Here is an 18634-nt window from a genome sequence, read left to right on the forward strand (position 1 = left end):
CTCTCATATCTTTTTCTACTACTACCACTCTAGACCTATTGCAATGCATCTTAAGTAGCCTGCTTCTCTCTCACCTGTCTCTGTCTAGCTAATTCAGGGAACTACCAGTTCAATAAACATTGAGCACCCATCATTCTGTGAATGGCTCTCCTCTGGCCACAGAATAGAGGGCTGGGTCTGGCCTGGAAGGTTCCCATCCATCCATGGTCTCAGCAGGCATTTCCAGTCATCTGGGCCCTCCCACACACTGAGCTCTAAGGTCACCACTCTGCTGGTTCCCCAACCTGCCGGTAATTTCCACCCCTTTGTTCCTGCTTTTCTCCTTCTCCGAATGACTTCCCTTCCCTTTTCACTGAATCTCCTCTCCAGATCTGATGAACTATTCAACTTTTCAGACATAATTTAAACAAAAACTCTTTTCTTCAGCTTTTGTGTTCATCTCTCTCTGTCTCTGTCCAGTAAGGGAAATATACGTGCTAGTAAATACATTTATTCATGTCTCTTGGCAAGGGTTATAAGTAAAATCTTTGTATGTGGAGGATATTGATATGCAACATGGCTACTGGTATCACTGCTGGCAGCCTTTAATTCTCTCTTCTTATGGATTCTAGCGAACCCTCTTTTACCACCCCCCTGCCTAAATTGACATCATTGCTTCTTCATCTGAATCTCCATGAAAACACCTAAAGCAAGCACTTTCTCATCACATTCTATTATACTTATTATTATTAATCTGTTTGGTCCCTTCTCATTCTAGAGTATACATTAACTAGGTCAAATTTATCTTTGTTTCTAAAGGTTTAACCCAGTGTCTTGCACCTAGTGTATGCTCAGTACAAGCTGAGTTGAATTCAGTTTGATCTCTAAGTTATTTTAGGTGGATTTGTTTTCCTACTTGACTAATCCTTCCTGGCAATGTGAGGTGAGGTGGCACTAAGCACGCACAATCATAACCAGAGGCAGAAAGTCTTTAAATGTTTTGGATCTCAGGCTTCTTGACATTCTGATGAATGCTGTCAACCAAGAAAAATTGTTCCTATGCACATGTTACAAATTTGGCATGCCATTCTTAGATTTCCCCATTAAAGACCCTGATTTCCAGCTCTCTAAGAGAATGCTGCCTTTTAATTGCATGTTTGAGTATTACATCTTTCAGGGTACTGTTTTGCTTGACATTTGACTTTTTTTCCTTAGACTTAGGTATCTTTATTAAGAAATTTTGATTTTTTTTAAATTTGAAGTAGATTATGGTTGTATGTTTAAAAGATTACTTATCTTTTAGAGATAGGAACAGATTTATTGCAGAACTGGATGAGAAGACAGCTGAGATTTGCTTTAATATAATTCTGTGACAGAAAGGAAGAGAGACTGAATGAGAATATAAATGAGATAAAATTGACTATGTTAACAGTTGAAGATGGGTGATGAGTACATTCACTTGATTATACTGTTCTCTCTACTTTTGGATATATTTGAGATTTTCCATAATGAAGTTTTTAAAAAGAAAATTTGGAAGTATTACAGCCTCTAAGAAATCTTTTTTTTTTTTTTTAACACAACATAAGAAAGTAATATGAATACAAATGTTCTTTTTTCTATACTTAGAGTTTCGCTTATGTGATTATTCGTTTAAGTGTTAAAACAGTTACACCTAAATCTGCAAAGAACTGTCTTGTGAACAATGCATTTCCATAAACATTTCAGATCACATTTTAACTTCTCCAAAAAATGAAAGGTTGGTGGCATTACTCAGTGCTTGTAGAACAAATTGATGAATATCTTACTGGTAGTTAATCCTCATCTTTTTTGAAAATTGACAAAGTAATTTTCAGAAAATTTTGAAGAAGGGGTACAGATATATTTAGTTTAACTGAGAAAATCAAGAGGTGAATGAAGTGGAGATACTGACGTTCTTCTGTGTGTCATAATCCAACTCAGAAGGCATTCAAAAAAAAAGAGTACCAAAACTGTTTTAAGCAATGTCAGCACTGTTAGGATAAGTATATTAGTCTAGGAAAATCAGGAGCAGGCCCAGGATAGGGTGTGACTGGTAGGTTCTTACTCAATGTTTGCTTAGCTGAGTACTTACTCTGACACCTACTTTATAATTTGTGCAATTTTTTAAACTTATTTTTTGATGTTTAAATTTTTTATTGTGTTTTAGATATATTAAATGCCCTTTATAGCATGTCATTCTAGACTTTGGGATCTTAAAAGAATATTTAATTAATATGAAATCCACCAATATTAGCAGGTCATAAACAAGAATACTTTTCATTCTTAACTCACTCATGTCTGTGTATGGAGGCCATGGAGCTCTTTAGCAAGTATCTTTTGGACAGTTAGGTGCCAAATGGAATGATTTGCCCTGTTCTAAATTTGGCATGTATTAAGTGAAGAGTGCCAAAAATGTTCAGATAGTCATATTTGTAAACTATTTTGAAAATAAAGGTTTGGATATTCATTGAATGAACCATTCTTTGTTAAATGCCAAAAAGATGTTTTCATTATCCTGTCTTGATTTTTAGCAATAGGTGTTTCCATTGATGTTTTTTAAGTTTATGTCAAAAATGAAAGGAAAAAAGTATAATGACAATAAGAAAGAATAAAGCGCTGTATTAATATTTAAGATAGTATAATCCTTTGGCTATCTTTAATCCTTTTAATTCTGAAAATATTAATATTTTAGTAGGAAAACAATAACTTAAGATGTAGAATTATTTTTTGTGTCAGATGTAGAATTATATCTTCTTCTCACATCTCAACTTATTTTTATGCTAGATGAGAACTGTAAAAAATATAACAGGTGTACTGTTATTTTTGAGGACTTCTAAATAAGTCTCAAGAAAAGCCCTAGGGCAGAGATGAATAATAAGGGATAACAGCACTGTAGAGAATATATCATAAGCTACTATTGGATGATATTCTACTGTCATCCTTTTTATAATCCGCACAGAAGACTTTAATGCTTTTCAAACTAACCTGGATTTATGGTCATTTCTAAGAAGAAAAAAAATGTTATATGTTTTTCTCAGTGTACAAGGTAATTGAATGGCACTATTATAAACAGGAAAGAGAACCCCTGGTTGTTGGTGCAGAGGAAACTGCTGGCTGGAGGAAAAGGATGCGGTGTTAGTATTTGGGAGTGTGAAGATTGTGTTTTTGTTAGAGTTGAGCTTCTGCAGGAAACAATTTAAAAACTGTATCCTATAGTGCTAGAAATTATGGTGCCATAAATTTTCTAATATTTGTGTGTCCCTAAGAGGCAGTATTGTTAAATTCTCTCTCTAAAGATAAATACCTTTTTTCCCCCCCTTAATAGAACTCTTTGGAGAACTCTTTGGTATTTTGGAAGTAACATATGCTAATTCAATTTATCCAAGTGGTGAACCCAACTTTAATATTTATGCTCTACTCCATCTAATTCTAAACTATAAAATTTATGAGGCAAATAATGAAAAAGCTGCCTTCGAGAATCATATAAATAATTCTCTAAGACATTACAGCAGCTTTAGTTGGCTCCCTGGAAAATGCACTGAGTGGAGACAGTGGATCAGGTTCTGGCCCCAACTCTTCCATGTACATAAGCTCCAGATGGGCAGGGATCTTTCTGCTTTGATCTCCACTGTCTTACCAATGCTAAAATGGAATTCCTGACCTCAGCCAAGTGGTTTGACATCTCAGTGCCTTATCTGAGGGTTAGCTTAGGGACTGGGCTTAAATCCATGGTTTTCCGTTCTGCATGAATGCCACTTGTAAGTTAAAAAGTAAAAAACGAAAACAAAAACAAAAAAAACCGCACTTAATTATTAAAACGTTAATAAACACAACTGCAACTCAAATGCATCGTTTGTTGTCTTTAAACATACTGGAGACCATCCGTGCTTGCTAACTTGTTCTGCCTGATTGTGTAATACTTGAAACAAAGCTCCACCTGCTAGAAAGTGACCTCCATGAAACTTGCCTGATTTAGTGCTTGCTGCATCCCTATTGACTAGTACCAGACCTACTATATTTGGTAAACAGATAAATGAATGATTCTCTGTAGGTTTAAACCTTTTTTTTTTTTTTTTGAGACGGAGTCTTGCTCTTGTTGCCCAATCTGGAGTGCAATGGTGCGATCTCAGCTGACTGCAACCTCCACCTCCTGAGTTCAAGTGATTCTCCTGTCTCAGCCTCCTGAGTAGCTGGGATTACAGGCACCTGCCACCATGCCTGGCTAATTTTTGTATTTTTTAGTGGAGACAGGGTTTCACCACGTTGGCCAGGCTGGTCTTGAACACCTGACTTCAGGTAATTCACCCACCTTGGCTTCCCAAAGTGCTGGGATTACAGGCGTGAGCCACCATACCTCACTTAAACCTTTTTAAAATGTATGATTGAGAGAACTTGTAGCTCTGTCCTAGTTCTTTTTTATTTCCTTTAATTTGACTTTGTATGGTCCACTTCTATAAAGTTGTGTCAGGGAATCCAGTCCGATATCATGGCTTGGCATTTCTAGCCAGTTCATGCTCTCATTGTGTAATAAGCATGCATATGGAAAGTAACTTTGTGTGTGTGTGTAGCCCTTCAAATAAAGCTTCACCTGCTAGACAGGCTTGGGCAGGTCTCCTTCTGGGAGGATGGGAGTTCCTTGGTTGAGAGAACTAGTAAGTGAGCAAATATTTGGACTCATGCCCACCACCACCTTTGAGCTTCCTGAAGGCCCATTATTACGGTTCTTAAGCAATTGCTCCAAACAAAATTATCTCACTGGTTACCAGTCTAGGCCTTTCTTTTCTTTTTATTTATTTATTTTTTTCCGAAGATTTTATTTTCCCCTTTTCCTTGATTAAAAATCCTCTGAAGAGAGGCAAACACTTCAACACCCTTTTACTGTAGTAACTTTTCTTCTGACTTCCCATTGGACTAATAGTCACCAACATTCCTATCAGTTTTATGTCTTTCATAAACTAACTTGCTCTCTGGCATTGCCACTCCACTCCTTTCTGATTTTCATCTCCTGGTTTTCCTTGCCTCAGTTAGCAAGGCCGGTGTTGTGTGTGCTGTCCATAGCTCCTTTCCTCTAGGTGGAAAGTAAATCTCATATAAAATCATCTTTCTCCTCTACTACATAAAGCTCAACATATAGTTAGACATCTTCCAATGAAAAAGCACTTTTCTGGAGGAAGGAACATTGGAGATGAGAAGACTCATTAATATTACTTTTGTCTTCAGTGGAGGTGAAAATCTCGAATGCATAGGCATTTTCTAAAAGGTTACATAGGATGATGTTAAAGGGTTTAAATTATTATCTCCATGGAGTGGGGCTGGGATATAAGGTCAGGAGTGAAAGATTGGGTAGAGCACTACCCTTCTGTACTGTGTTGGGGTTTTTTGTTTGTTTGTTTGATTGATTTTGTTTTGTTTTTGCCATCAGTGTATTATTACTTTATAGTTTAGAAGACTCGTTAAAATAATATAGAGACTGGCCGAGCATGGTGGCTCATGCCTGTAATCCTATCACTTTGGGTGGCTGAGGTGGGCAGATCACTTGAGGCCAGGAGTTCCAGACCAGCCTGGCCAACATGACGAAACCCCATCTCTACTAAAAAAAAATACAAAAATTAATTACTTGAGAGACTGAGGCACGAGAATCCAAGGGAGGCAGAGTTTGCAGTGAGCCAAGATTGTGCTGCTGCACTCCAGCCTGGGAGACAGAGTAAGACTCTGTCTCAAAAAGTAGTAATAGTAATATAAAGACCATCTTGCTTTTTTTTCTAAGCTTAAAATTATAATATTATTAACAAATTTCAAGGACATTTCCCTCTCTATTAGAGTTTCGCGTTTCCTAAAGTGATGCAGTGGAACGCATGACTTTTAAAATAAAGATTCTAGAGGATATCACTGAATCAACTTATATAACTCCAAGTCCAAATGCAAATCATTTTTTAAATTGTACTTTAGCATAATATGAGAAATGATGGTAGAACTGAATTTTAATATTTTTCTGTATGTAACCCTCCCCACCAAAAAAAAAAAAAAAAAAAAAAAAACCCAAAAACGGAGGATATGTATTTATTTATGAGACAGAGTCTTGGCTCTGTCATCCAGGCTGTGGTACAGTGGCACGATCTTGGCTCACTGCAACCTCTGCCTCCAGGGTTCGAGTGATTCTCATGCCTCAGCCTCCCAAGTAGCTGGGATTACAGGCGTGCACCACCATGCCTGGCTAATTTTTTTTTTTTCAGTAGATACACGGTTTCACCATGTTGCCCAGGCTTGTCTCAAACTCCTGACCTCAGGTGATCCACCAGTCTCAGCCTCCCAAAGTGCTGGGATTGCAGGCATGCGCCACCGTGCCCAGCCTATGTTTAAATGTGAACAGTGGTCGTTACTGAAAGTTAGGCTGATAGGTTTTTTTCTAATTTTTCCTTAAATATTCTATAATATACATGATAAGCTAACCTTATAATCAGTCATTTTTAAAGGTTACCTCTCACTTTCAATTAAAGATGCTGTTATTTCTCAGCTTAATCACCTACTTTTTTGCTTTTTTTCAGTATTTTGTTATAAAAACCTGGTTAGACACACCAGATAGCTTCAAAGTGGCCACCTACTTTTTTCAATGGATTAGACTCTGAATGATCTCTGGCAATTTTCTAAAATTAAATCTTCTATCAAACAAGGAAATTTCTCATCATTGAGGATAATCAAAAGAATGCTCTATAGACTCTAGAGGAAATTCTAGAACAGGTTCATAAATCTATTAATTAAAGGGGGTTTTGATTAATGGAAACATTATTAGTTTGTAGTTTTTCTTTATTGAAGGAAGAAATTACTTTGATGGGTAAATGCTGGAAAATGTTTTTTTAAATTACTTTAAGATACTATATAACATTTTGTGTTTATGTGTATTGCTTTGATAAATGTATTTAAAATACTTTGTAGAAAAAATAATTTTTTGAATAGTTTCTTAAAGTTTTGTTTTTAACTGACATATAGTAATTGTTTATATATGGGGTACAGTGTAGTGTTTCCATACACATATACATTGTGTAATAATTAAATCAGGGTGATTAGCATATTCATTACATCGAGCACGTCATTTCTTTGTGGTAAGAACAATCAAAATCCTTTCTTTTAGCTCTTTTGTAGCATATGATACATTATTGTTAACTATAATAACTCTATTGTGCAATGGAACACTAGAGCTTATTCTTCCTAACTGTAACTCTGTACCTGTTCACCAGTCTTTCCCCATCCCCACCTCACTCCTATTCTCCTCTGTCTCCGGGAAACTACTATTCTACTCTCTACTTCTATGATACCAACTTAGTTTCTACAGGAGTGAGATCATATGATATTTGCCTCCCAAAGTGCTGGGATTATAGACCTGAGCCACCATGCCCAGCCCTAAAATACATATGGCTTCCTGTGTTTGCCATTGCTTCAGGGTTCTATGTATACATAATCAATTTTATTTCTTCATTATTTGAGAGTAGGTTGCATACACTTTCTGCCTTTATCCCTTATTTCTTCAGTATTTATTCTGTAAAAGTAAGATACTTTTCTTACAGAACCACAGTGCAAAAAAAAATTCAGTAAATTTTAACATAGATACCATAATTTTATCTCTACACTGCAACTTCTTAGGTTGTCGCAATAGTGTCATATATTTGTATGTATATATATGTGTGTGTGTGTATATATATGAACCACTATATATATACATAAATATTTTTTCCCAGTACAGCATTCAGTGGAGGAATGTGTATTGCATTCGGCAACGCCCCTTTAATTCTCCTGGAACAGTTCTTAAGCCTTTGTTTTGGAAAGATGTTGCCATTTATGAAGAATACAGACCAGTTGCTTTGGAGAATGTTCCTAGATATACATCTATTTCCTCATGATTAGCTCTTCAGATCATGTGTTTTTGTCTAGAGTACCACATGAGCAATATGTCCTTCTAAGTGTAAAACATCTGAAGTTGTAGCGATTGTATGTTGTCCTTTGGTTAAGGTGTTGTCTTGTTTCTCCAATGTGTAGTTATATATTTTTTAAAAATTTTATGTGAAGATGCTTGAAGGCTATGTAAGTATCCTGTTGATCATCAAGCACTCCCCCGCACAGCGCACAGACACACACACACACACACACACACACACACACACACCCCCCACCCATCTACCCACCCATATAGGTTTAGCATACATTGATTATTCTTGCATGAATCAATTTTTTATTTAATTGTTGCAAAATGGTGATTTTCTAATTCAATGTTTCATTCTCTGTTAATTAGTTGACATTCTACTGAAAGAAAATCTTTCACCTCCTTCCCTTTCCTTGTGTACTGAAAAATTTGTTTTCTTTCACATGAACCAAAAAGTTATGAGCATGGACCTGTGGGTTTGTATTTTGTTGAATGGGTTATTAGCTATTGTCCTTAGTTATTTGGGTCCTCAAATTGCCCCGGGCTAGGCCAGTGGAATTGTCCTCAAGACTGCTCTTGTTTTGTTTTAGCTTGATTTTTTTTTAAGGCACTTGTGAATTTTCTGACACAAGACATCCCAGGATCGTAGTGAATCTCCCCTGCTCCAACCTTGGAATCAGCCATTTATCCAACGAACCTTGGTTTCTCTCAGTAGGGAGTGATATTTAGATCCTGTGGCACATGTCTTTTTATGCAAAAATGTTATTATTGCTTGTGACTCTTTGAGAATTGGTTTGAACGTCAAAAGAGTTTAAAACCTTTTCACTTAAGTATATACATTTTTCTAATTATAAAAAGGATATGTGTTTATATTACAGAAAATATGTACAAGGATAGGTAAGAAGAATAAAAGGTGCCTTGAACCCACTACTCATGTTGACCATCACTGGATGTGAGTGTGTTTTACATAGCCAAGATCACATCATGTATATGGAATATTGCATTTTGCTGTATCTACATAGCATGTCATTGTTTTCTCAAAGTCATAGAAATTAGACAATTTCATTTTTAAGTCACACATTGTATATTAAAATTTCTCTTTTCCTTCTTGTTTTTTGTTTCCATTGATGCAATACCCTAAAGTAGAAAAAGTTTGCTGGTATTGAGCTTCTTTCTCTGCTCTCTTTAAAGCCCATATTCTTGCCTGTCCTCTGCCCTCCCACTGAATTGCATAAGATGTAAAATTACCAATTTCAGAAATAAATTGTTAGTATCAGAGACTGGGAAACATGTATTTTGTACATTCTAACTGTACTTTTGGTTTGAGATATGACTATCTATTCAGTGATAAACTTTGTTTTTTCTAAAATGTGACACCAGTGTTTGGCAAATACGAGTAAGTAGTTCAATGAAAACATGCTTAGTTGCCACGGGTGTGTTTAGACCTGGGTGCAGAATTTTCAGCCCTTGAGAGCAGGGACCATCTCTGGCTTTGCTCACCATTGTTTTCTCTCTACAGTAGGGTTTCTCAACCTCAGCACTTCATTGAAATTTCAGACTTAAGTGTCTTAACTTATCGAGGGCAGAGGTTTTAGGGCATTTTGTTAAAGTACCCTGAAACATTATATTTGAGGGATGGGTTTTCTAAAAGCCAAAGTATGCTACGATGTGGGTAGTGTAGATGTGTTTATGTCTTTCTGAGTGTTGAAAGACATAAGAATGACATCAGCAAAATTAGACCATCTGGAAGATTGAACGAGCTGGCCAGCTGTTGGGGGAAGGGCAGGGCCTGGGAGATAACTCATCTGGGGAAAGTGCAAGGGCCCAGAGGAAGGAATGCACATGCCTTAAGGGGCCTCTTAGAAAAGTAGAATTGCATTAACTAGAGACCAGGAAGTGACTCCTAGAGCGGAAGGATTTTAGGAATTAATTTATACTTCTTAAAAGTTTTTGAAAAAAGCTTCACTGAGATAAAGTAAGTGACATTGTGTAGTTGCCTTAAATTGTTTCTACACGGATATTTAAAATGTAATTTTTGTAATATTTTTATTTTTATTTAAAAGGAAATTTTAAAAACAAGCATTTACAACTTAGGTCTACTAATTAGTTTAAGGTGTAAAGTGGTTTTGGAAGTATAATAAAATGAAAACTTTATCATGGTGCCTTTATGTTTAATTAAAGGAGACTTACATTAACATTTAACTTGAAGTGCTCTCTTCACAGAATACAAGTTATTTGGGCTTTAATAACTCTTCATAAGGTAGATAGTTGGTGCAAGTAAAGAGTCCACCATTAAAGTTCGTCACTGGAAAATACATACATTTTTGAGGAGACTATACTTTAAAAAAATTTTTTTTATTATTTTTTAAGAGACCAAGCTTTGCTATGTTGCCTGGGCTGGTCTCCAACTCTTGAGCTCAAGCAATCCTCCTGCCTCAGCCTCCCAAATTGCTGGAATTCCTCGCCTGACCCTGTTTAATGCTTTTTTTTTAAAAGTTATTTTTGTTCTTTTATATTATTCAGGATAAGAATGAAAGGAATAGGGATATGATAACTATATATATATTTTTTTCTTTTTTTCTTTCTTTCTGAGACGGAGTCTTGCTTTGTTGCCCAGGCTGGAGTACAGTGGTGCGATCTCGGCTCACTACAACCTCCACCTCCTGGGTTCAAGTGATTCTCCTGCCTCAGCCTCCCAAGTAGTGTGCCACCATGTCTGGCTAATTTTTGTATTTTTAGTAGAGACAGGGTTTCACTATGTTGGACAGGTTGGTCTCGATCTCCTGACCTCATGATCTATCCTCCTCGGCTTCCCAAAGTGCTGGGATTACAGGCATGAGCCACTGCTCCTGGCCAACAGCAATATTTTTATATTAGAAAAAAGAGCATTTGACTTTATTTTTCCCTTAGAGCTGGACTATCAGCTATTTTTGAATTTTAATTTTTTAAAATTGTTATAAATACTACAACTTTCATAGTATTTGTTGGTAATTAAGCTTTTTGTACTGGCTGAGTGATTTTGAGTAGGCAGAGCCTGTTACAAAATCATGATAAGGATATTAAACAAGCTAATGTTATTTCAGGCAACAAATTGTTAGTGTTATTATTATAGGCATATAGTTAGTTTATTGCTTAGAGTATCAATAATTTAAACTTTTAAAACCAATGTAATTATTTTTTGTTTCTTTGGAGAAAATGATAATACAATGTTATCAACCCAAAAGACTCCTGGATTCCTTTATTTTCTGTAAAGGATTTTATATTGCTTGTTCTTTTAATTTTAGCATTAATGGAAAGGAAAATGCTGTATAGATATGGGTAATTTTTAAAGTTTATTTTAATAGTAGATCATTTTACTCATTTAAAATATTGAATAAAAGGTAATTCTTGAAACTTGTTATTAAATACAAAGTACTTCATGAGAACACTGCAGTGAAGTGTCTCAATTTTACTGAGTTTTGTGTGTTGTTATTATATCTTTATGAAACATTTTATACTTTGGGAATGATATTGTTGCCCTATAATTTTTAGACTCCAAAGTCTTTTTTTTCCATCTCGGGCAACATGGGGAAACTCCTTCTCTACCAAACTATATAAAAAATTAGCTGGGCCTGCTGGCATGCCTGTAGTCCCAGCTACTTGGGAGGATCTCTTGAGCCCAGGTGGTTAGGGCTGCAGTAAGCAGAGATCACACCCCTGCCTGTTAGCCTGGGTGACAGAGCGAGAATCCATATTAAAAAAAAAAAAAAAAAAGTCTTTTTTCCCTCAAGTCTTAAACAATATTGACTGCACACAGAATATTACTTTGAAATGTGGTAATTTTTCTTTTTTCCTCACTATGGCCACCTGGCTTTGAAATATGTGCAGAATACTCTTAGAGCTGCTTTATTTGAAAAATATTAATTAAAAATTTCTATTCTTTAGATTTATTTTTACCTTTGTATCAAATTTAAGCGTTTTGGGACATAAGAATTGCATGGCCCAACATAAGTAACTATTAGCCACACTGTTTAAATTTAGTTAATGGAAATAAAATAAAATTAAACATTTATTTCTCTAGTCACTAGCCACATTTCAAGGGATCAGTAGTGGCTACCGTATTAGATAGTGCTGATATAGAACGTTTCCATCATCACAGTCACTTCTGTTGGATACACTGCTCTAGAATAGGAGTTCACAAAGGACCTCCTGGGAGTCCAGTCTGGTCCACGACTTGAGTTAATATGAAGTTTTATTGGAATACGGCCATGACCATTTGTTTGCACATTGTCCATTGCTACTTTCACACTGTAACAGCAGAATTGAGTGGTTGGAACAGAAACCTTATATCCCACAGAGAGAGTAAAATATTTTCTTTACAAAAAATGTTGTATTCCCTGCTTTAGAGTATATATGCTCATAAAGTTAAAGTTGTTTGAATAACATATGCATAGCACATGTTAGTAATATAGCATGTTACATAAGGCAGGTTATCATAGTTCAAAGATGAGTCAGACGAGAACAGTCAAAAATAGAATCTAAGACCAAAGTGCTGGATAATTAGACAGGAGCAGTCATTCCCTTGTAGGGACAACTAGAAGGTAAGTCTTCTGGTAGATCAGTTCCTTTCCAAAATGGAGAGAAGTAAAGAAGAGTCCCAGGTAAGACTGATCAGTTTACATCGAAGGTGCTAATCCACTTAAGGTGGGGTGGGCAACTGGAAGGATTAGTGCACAGTTGCCATGAGATGCACCTGTGCCAGTGTGGCTCATTGTTACACCTGAGCCCAGAGTTAAGGGACCGAATTTGAAAAAGATGCTAGGACAGTTAGAAGATTAACAGAGTGAGGTAGGTAACAGAAATAGATGTAATAGGTTAGACCTAAAAACCTCTCAATTTACACTTAAAATAGGAATTTGCAAAAGTGTTCAATTCATTAATATAGTATCAAGTTTCTAAATATTTGATTGATTGGATCATTTTAGTATTCTTATAACCTTCTTTTACTCTTTATATGGACTATCCAAGAAATGTAGTCTCTTAGATGACATGTGAAATACTTAAGTCCATTTTGTTTACCATTTTACATACAATTTTAATATTATTTTAAACCATGGAACTGTTCCATTTTGGTAGAATATGTGCGTATTTTGTGTGTGGCTTATAGTTTTTAAAACAGAATCCAAATTGTCTTGATGCATAGGTTGTACCCCACAGGGATTTCTCTCTGAGGATACTGTTAAACTTTTATTTTTTTAAACATGTATTTTTAGTTATTAGATTTGAAACTACATTGTAGGGCAGTGTACTAACAGCCTTTGACATTGGCCTAATAGAACTGTCATTGTTACTGTTTCTTTGTTATTTTCCTAGGTTGAAGCTAACAATTTCTTATTCAAAGTGTCCTTGCTTCTCTTAGGCCAGGGCTTTTATAAGGGCTCAGTGAGTACCTTATAAAGGCTGACCCTTACTGGAGCAGATTATAGTGTAGCATGAAGAGCTAAATTTAGAGGGAAGCGGGGCCTCTGCTCCAAATAGTAACAGCTAAAGGATAGACACTCTTGGAGAGCAGAATATCTTCATTTAGTCTGTCACCACCAGTGGGTGAGTTTTTGTTTGTTTGTTCTAATTTTGGTTGTTATATCAAAGTCTTTGTGTACATTTTTATGTTTGCATGTTATTATGTGTTTGTGCACATGGAACATATCGAGGGTATGAAAAGTAAGCCCACATAGCTGGGTTATAAAGAAACAAACTTTTATGCTTAGAAAGGAAGTAAGTATAAAAGCTAAAGATTTTGAAAATAGAGTAATTCTTTCATATGCTGTGTTTGGTGGTACTTCTCCATTAACAGAAATAATAGAAACAAGGTGCAAAGAGTTAATTAGGGAATTCCATGAGTTTGTATTCTAAACCCCAAAATAAAACTTTTAGGAGGGACTCACACTTTAGAATTTTTGAAATTACAAATTAAAAACCATTTTTAGCCTGGAACAGTGGTGTGTGCCTGTAATCCCAGTTGCTCAAGAGGCTGAGATGAGAGAATTGCTTGAGTCCAGGAGTTTGAAGTCACCCTAGTCAACATAGTAACACTCTCATCTCTAAGGAAGTAGAGAGAGAAAAAAAAAAGGAAGGAAGGAGAGAGAAAGAAAAAGGAAGGGCGGAAAAAAAGAAGAAAAACATCTTTGGCAGAGAAATCTGCTGGAGAGATTTCTGCCTAGTTGAGCTACATTCTTTTCGCATCTTGGTACAAGACCCATCACCCAAATTCTTTGACACATATTTTTCTTTGCTAACACAAATACATTTTGTATAATATTTGTGTTTGGAAGATATGGAGACAATAATATGTATATCATCATCACTTTTGCAACAATAAAGTATTGGCTGATCCAGAGTGAATCTGTTTATAATGCCAGCAGGAAAGTTTCTGAATGAAACTTTTGCAGTGAATATAAATGATGCATTAGAAGCTCTGTTTTCAACATCCATCAAATGAAATGGGAATTCATTGATTAAGTTTATAGAATTTGTAATGACTTCAATATGTTGCTGTTGCCCCATACACATAAGCAATCACTTTATTCTTGCACTGGTCTGTGTTTCTGCTGTTTGAACTATTACATTGTGTTGCAAATGTTTGAATTTTATCCCTCCCAATGAGTTTCTCGAGGGCATGGATTCTGGCTTAATAACCTTTGTATCTCGAAGCGTGATGTATTAAGTTCATTTTATTTTATAGGGTTGATAAAAATTACTTCTCAAACCATGTAATTACTTTTTGTGTTTTTATGTGACTTTTAATTAGTTTCCCTTCTAAAATAATGATTAACTTGAAGTTTTCAATAATAAACAAATTTTTGATTATGTGAAGCTACAAATTTCTCTTTTATGCAGTAAGAAGGAATATTTGGTACATAAATAGTTTTTTCATGTTCTTAAGGATTTAAACAAACTTTCAGGAGTAATTAAATTACTTGAATAATGTAAATTTGTTATTGTTTGCTGGCATAAGTAATTAAGGAAATCTAGACATTTTCAAATGAATGCTAAAATCTTTGGAAGGTAATTAAATAATTTGCTTGAGTAATGCATGTTATATTGAATGTTTGGCCTTCATAATTGAAGCAATCTAGACATACTTTCAGTTTATGATATGTATATCAACAAGCATATTCTCAATTTTTAAGAAGTCTTGTGGAGCAGGCCTTACATTTTTTCAAAGATAATATTACATTTTTTAAATTGTGTATTAAATCCAGTAAAATAGTATGAAGTACTCAAATCCCTGTCCATTAAGGTAAACCAAAAAATAAAAAATTTATTAATAGTTTCTTTATCCTTCTTAAATTGTTGTTGCGTAGAAAACCATATATTCTATACACCCTCCTTATAACCAAATACTTTACATTCTTTTATTCAGCTTGCTTTTTTCCACTATCATTATCCCTTGAGCATCTTTCCATATCAGTCCAGCAACTTATTTGAAAAGTATTTATTATATGTTTATACTTTGCTCAATGTAAAAGGTGCAGAATGGAGGAGCTAAAGGAGCTCTATGGAATAAAAACCTACAAGGTTCCTGTCCTAGTGGAGGTTACACTCATTGGGGGTATAGACCCTAGACAAAGAGATAATAATAAAATGGCAGGCACTGCTAAAGAAAAATAAAGCTAGGTAAGGAGAGCTATTGACAATGGGCCACTTTGGTGGAGATGGTCAGAGAAGACCTCCCTTTTCAGGGATACATTTGAATGATTGCAAGGAGATAGCCATGTGGACAGCTGGGGAAGATCTTTCCTGAAAGAGAGGCAGGAACAGAGCCTCAGAAGCCACACCTTATCTGGCCTATTGGAAGAACAACAAAGAGATCCATGTGACTGGAACTCAATGAGGGATGAGACAAGATGTGTATTGAATATACATATATAGTCAGAAAGGTAGCCAGGATCAGAAATGTAGTACAGTTAGATCTAATTCATGCTTTCATAAGCTTCATGGTGTCCCACTTGGTGGCTACATTATAGCTTATTTGAGGACATTTCATTTTCTATTTTTATGTATACAACAATGCTGCAACTGAAAACAATGCTGCAACTAAATCCTTTTACATATACAAGTATATTTGCATTCTTGTGTGAACATAACTATAGGATAAATTCCAGATAAGGTATTGCTGGACCAAGGTTATGCCCCTGTAAATATTTATAGATACTCACCGAAATTTTCCTCAAAGTATTTCATAGAGTTTAACCTTTACATCAAAGTTGGTGTCTGTGGTGGTTTTTCCTATGTCTTTTGCCAACACTGAGTATTGGTAAACTTTAAAATTTTGGCTAGTCTGAGTTAAAATTAGATCTCATTTTTAAAAGTGTATTTATGCCGGGCGCCGTGGCTCATGCCTGTAATCCCAGCACTTCAGGAGGCCAAGGCAGGTGGATCACGAGGTCAGGAGTTCAAGACCTGGCCACCATGGTGAAACCCCGTCTGTACTAAAAATACAAAAATTAGCCAGGCGTGGTGGCTCACGTTTGTAGTCCCAGCTACTCAGGAGGCTGAGGCAGGAGAATCACTTGAACCCGGGACGCGGAGGTTGCAGTGAGCTGAGATCACACCATTGCACTCCCATCTGGGCGACAGCAAGACTCTGTCTCAATTTAAAAAATAAAAGGCATATTCAGTAATTAGAGAGGTTAAACATATGTTCAACCAAATTTATTGCCCATATTTTTTTATATAAACTGCTTATTTGAAATACATAATCTTTATTTTCTTTGTTTTCAGAAATTTTATGAATAAGCATCAGAAGCCAGTGCTAACAGGCCAGCGGTTCAAAACTCGGAAAAGGGGTAGGTTGTGTGTGTGTGTGTTTAAAGTTGTAACCAAAATGTAAGATTGGAGAAGAAGCTGAATGATTCCTGTTTCCCCCAACCTCACTGATTCTACTCATTTGAGCTCTGAGTGTAGAATCTGACGTGCTTTAGTGAAACCATAGAACTTCTAGTTACTTGTTGGACAAGTTATTTAATTGGCCTACGCTACAGAATGGGATAGATATCTCTGTTCAGGTTGTCTTACTTTCATGTGAGGTTATGAAGGCAATTGGTGAATTTCACTGGTTTTGACGTTAGCATTGTATTTGATTTTTGCTTTCTTTGTCGTTTTATGAAAACGTTGATGGCAAAGATGATAAAATAAAAAGTAAATTAGGAAGTGAGATATTGAAGAGTTTCTTAATTTTTCAGAAATGAGGAAGTCAAAATAAATCTACTGCCCTAAATTCCCCTTAAAAACCATATTTTCAAGTGTCTTTCATTGTGGTAAGGGTAGTTATAGACCCATGTTGATGATGACTGCTGAAATTTCTATTTGTGTGAGTGACTTTTTTCTTTTATAACGTTCATCTTAGCATTCTTTTTGTGTAAATAATATTTTATACATTTTTTTAGAGACAGGGTCTTGACTGTCGCCCAGGTTGGAGTGCAGTGGTGTGATGATAACTCACTGCAGCCTCAAACACCTGGGCTCAAGTGGTCCTTACACCTCAGCCTCCCAAGTAGCTGGGACTATAGGTGCACACCACCACACCTGGCTAATTAAAAAAAAAAAAAATTTGTACAGACACGGTCTTGAACTCCTGGCCTCAAGCAGTCCTCCTCCCTTGGCCTCCCAAAGTGCTGAGATTGTGGATGTGAGCCACTGTACCTGGCCTGTATAAAGACATTTATGTATGTATGTATGTATTTATTTAGAGACGGAGTCTCACTCTGTCATCAGGCTGCAGTGCAATGGCACCATCTCGGCTCACTGCAACCTCCGCCTCCTGTGTTCAAGCAATTCTCCTGCCTCAGCCTCCCAAGTAGCTGGGGTTACGGGCGCCCACCATCATGCACAGCTAATTTTTGTATTTTTAGTAGAGACGGGGTTTCGCCATATTGGCCAGGTTGGTCTCGATCTCCTGACCTTGTGATCCACCTATTTATTTTAAATTAATTATTGGCTTATTTTTTTTTTTTTGAGATAGGGTCTTGCTCTGACACCCAGGCTGGAATATAGTGGTGCCATCACAGCTACTGCAGACTTGACCTCCTGGGCTCAAGCGCTCCTCCCACCTCAGCCACCCAAGAAACCACTTTTTTGTGGAGACAAGGTCTTGCTATGTTGTTGAAGCTGGGCTCAAGCAGTGTTCCTGTCTCAGCTTCCCAGAGTGATGGGATTATAGGCATGAGCCACCACACCAAGCCAAGAATATTTTAAACATGATTTCATATTTAGTCAGTTTTGCATAATTATATAGAGGTCCTCTTGGATATAAGAATAGCTGAACTGGGGCCAGGCTTGGTGGCTCACACCTGTAATCCCACGCTTTCGGAGGCCGAGGCAGGTGGATCACCTGAGGTTGGGAGTTTGAGACCAGCCTGACCAACATGGTGAAACCCAGTCTCTACTAAAAGTACAAAATGAGCTGGGCGTAGTGGCACATGCCTGTAATCCCAGCTTCTCTGGAGGCGGAGGCAGGAGAATCGCTTGAACCCGGGAGGCAGAGGTTGCAGTGAGCCGACATCGCGCCATTGAGCTCCAGCCTGGGCAACAAGCAAAACTCCATCTCAAAAAAAAAAAAAAAAAAAAATGCTGAACTGAAACTCAATAGGGAAACTTTTTCAAAGAGGAAAGATGATATGAGTGATTAAGTTAAATAAAGTTGAAGGGAATTACTGAAAAATATTTAAGGTAGTATGTATA

At 36.4% G+C, this 18634-nt stretch overlaps 1 protein-coding gene across 5 annotated transcripts in view; it reads left to right on the forward strand.

The window, feature by feature from the left end:
• The window catches only part of BZW2 (basic leucine zipper and W2 domains 2), a 59269-nt gene that overhangs the window by 2348 nt on the left and 38287 nt on the right, over positions 1 to 18634 (forward strand). For 2 of the 5 annotated variants that reach the window (XM_050785379.1, XM_050785375.1), the window contains exon 2: positions 16676 to 16740. In XM_050785379.1, coding sequence (XP_050641336.1) covers positions 16683 to 16740 — 58 coding nt within the window. In that variant the 5' untranslated portion in view covers positions 16676 to 16682. The other 3 variants (XM_050785376.1, XM_050785377.1, XM_050785378.1) reach the window with 3 other exon arrangements.

The sequence above is a fragment of the Macaca thibetana genome, chromosome 3, assembly GCF_024542745.1.
Source record: "Macaca thibetana thibetana isolate TM-01 chromosome 3, ASM2454274v1, whole genome shotgun sequence".
NCBI lineage: Eukaryota > Metazoa > Chordata > Mammalia > Primates > Cercopithecidae > Macaca > Macaca thibetana.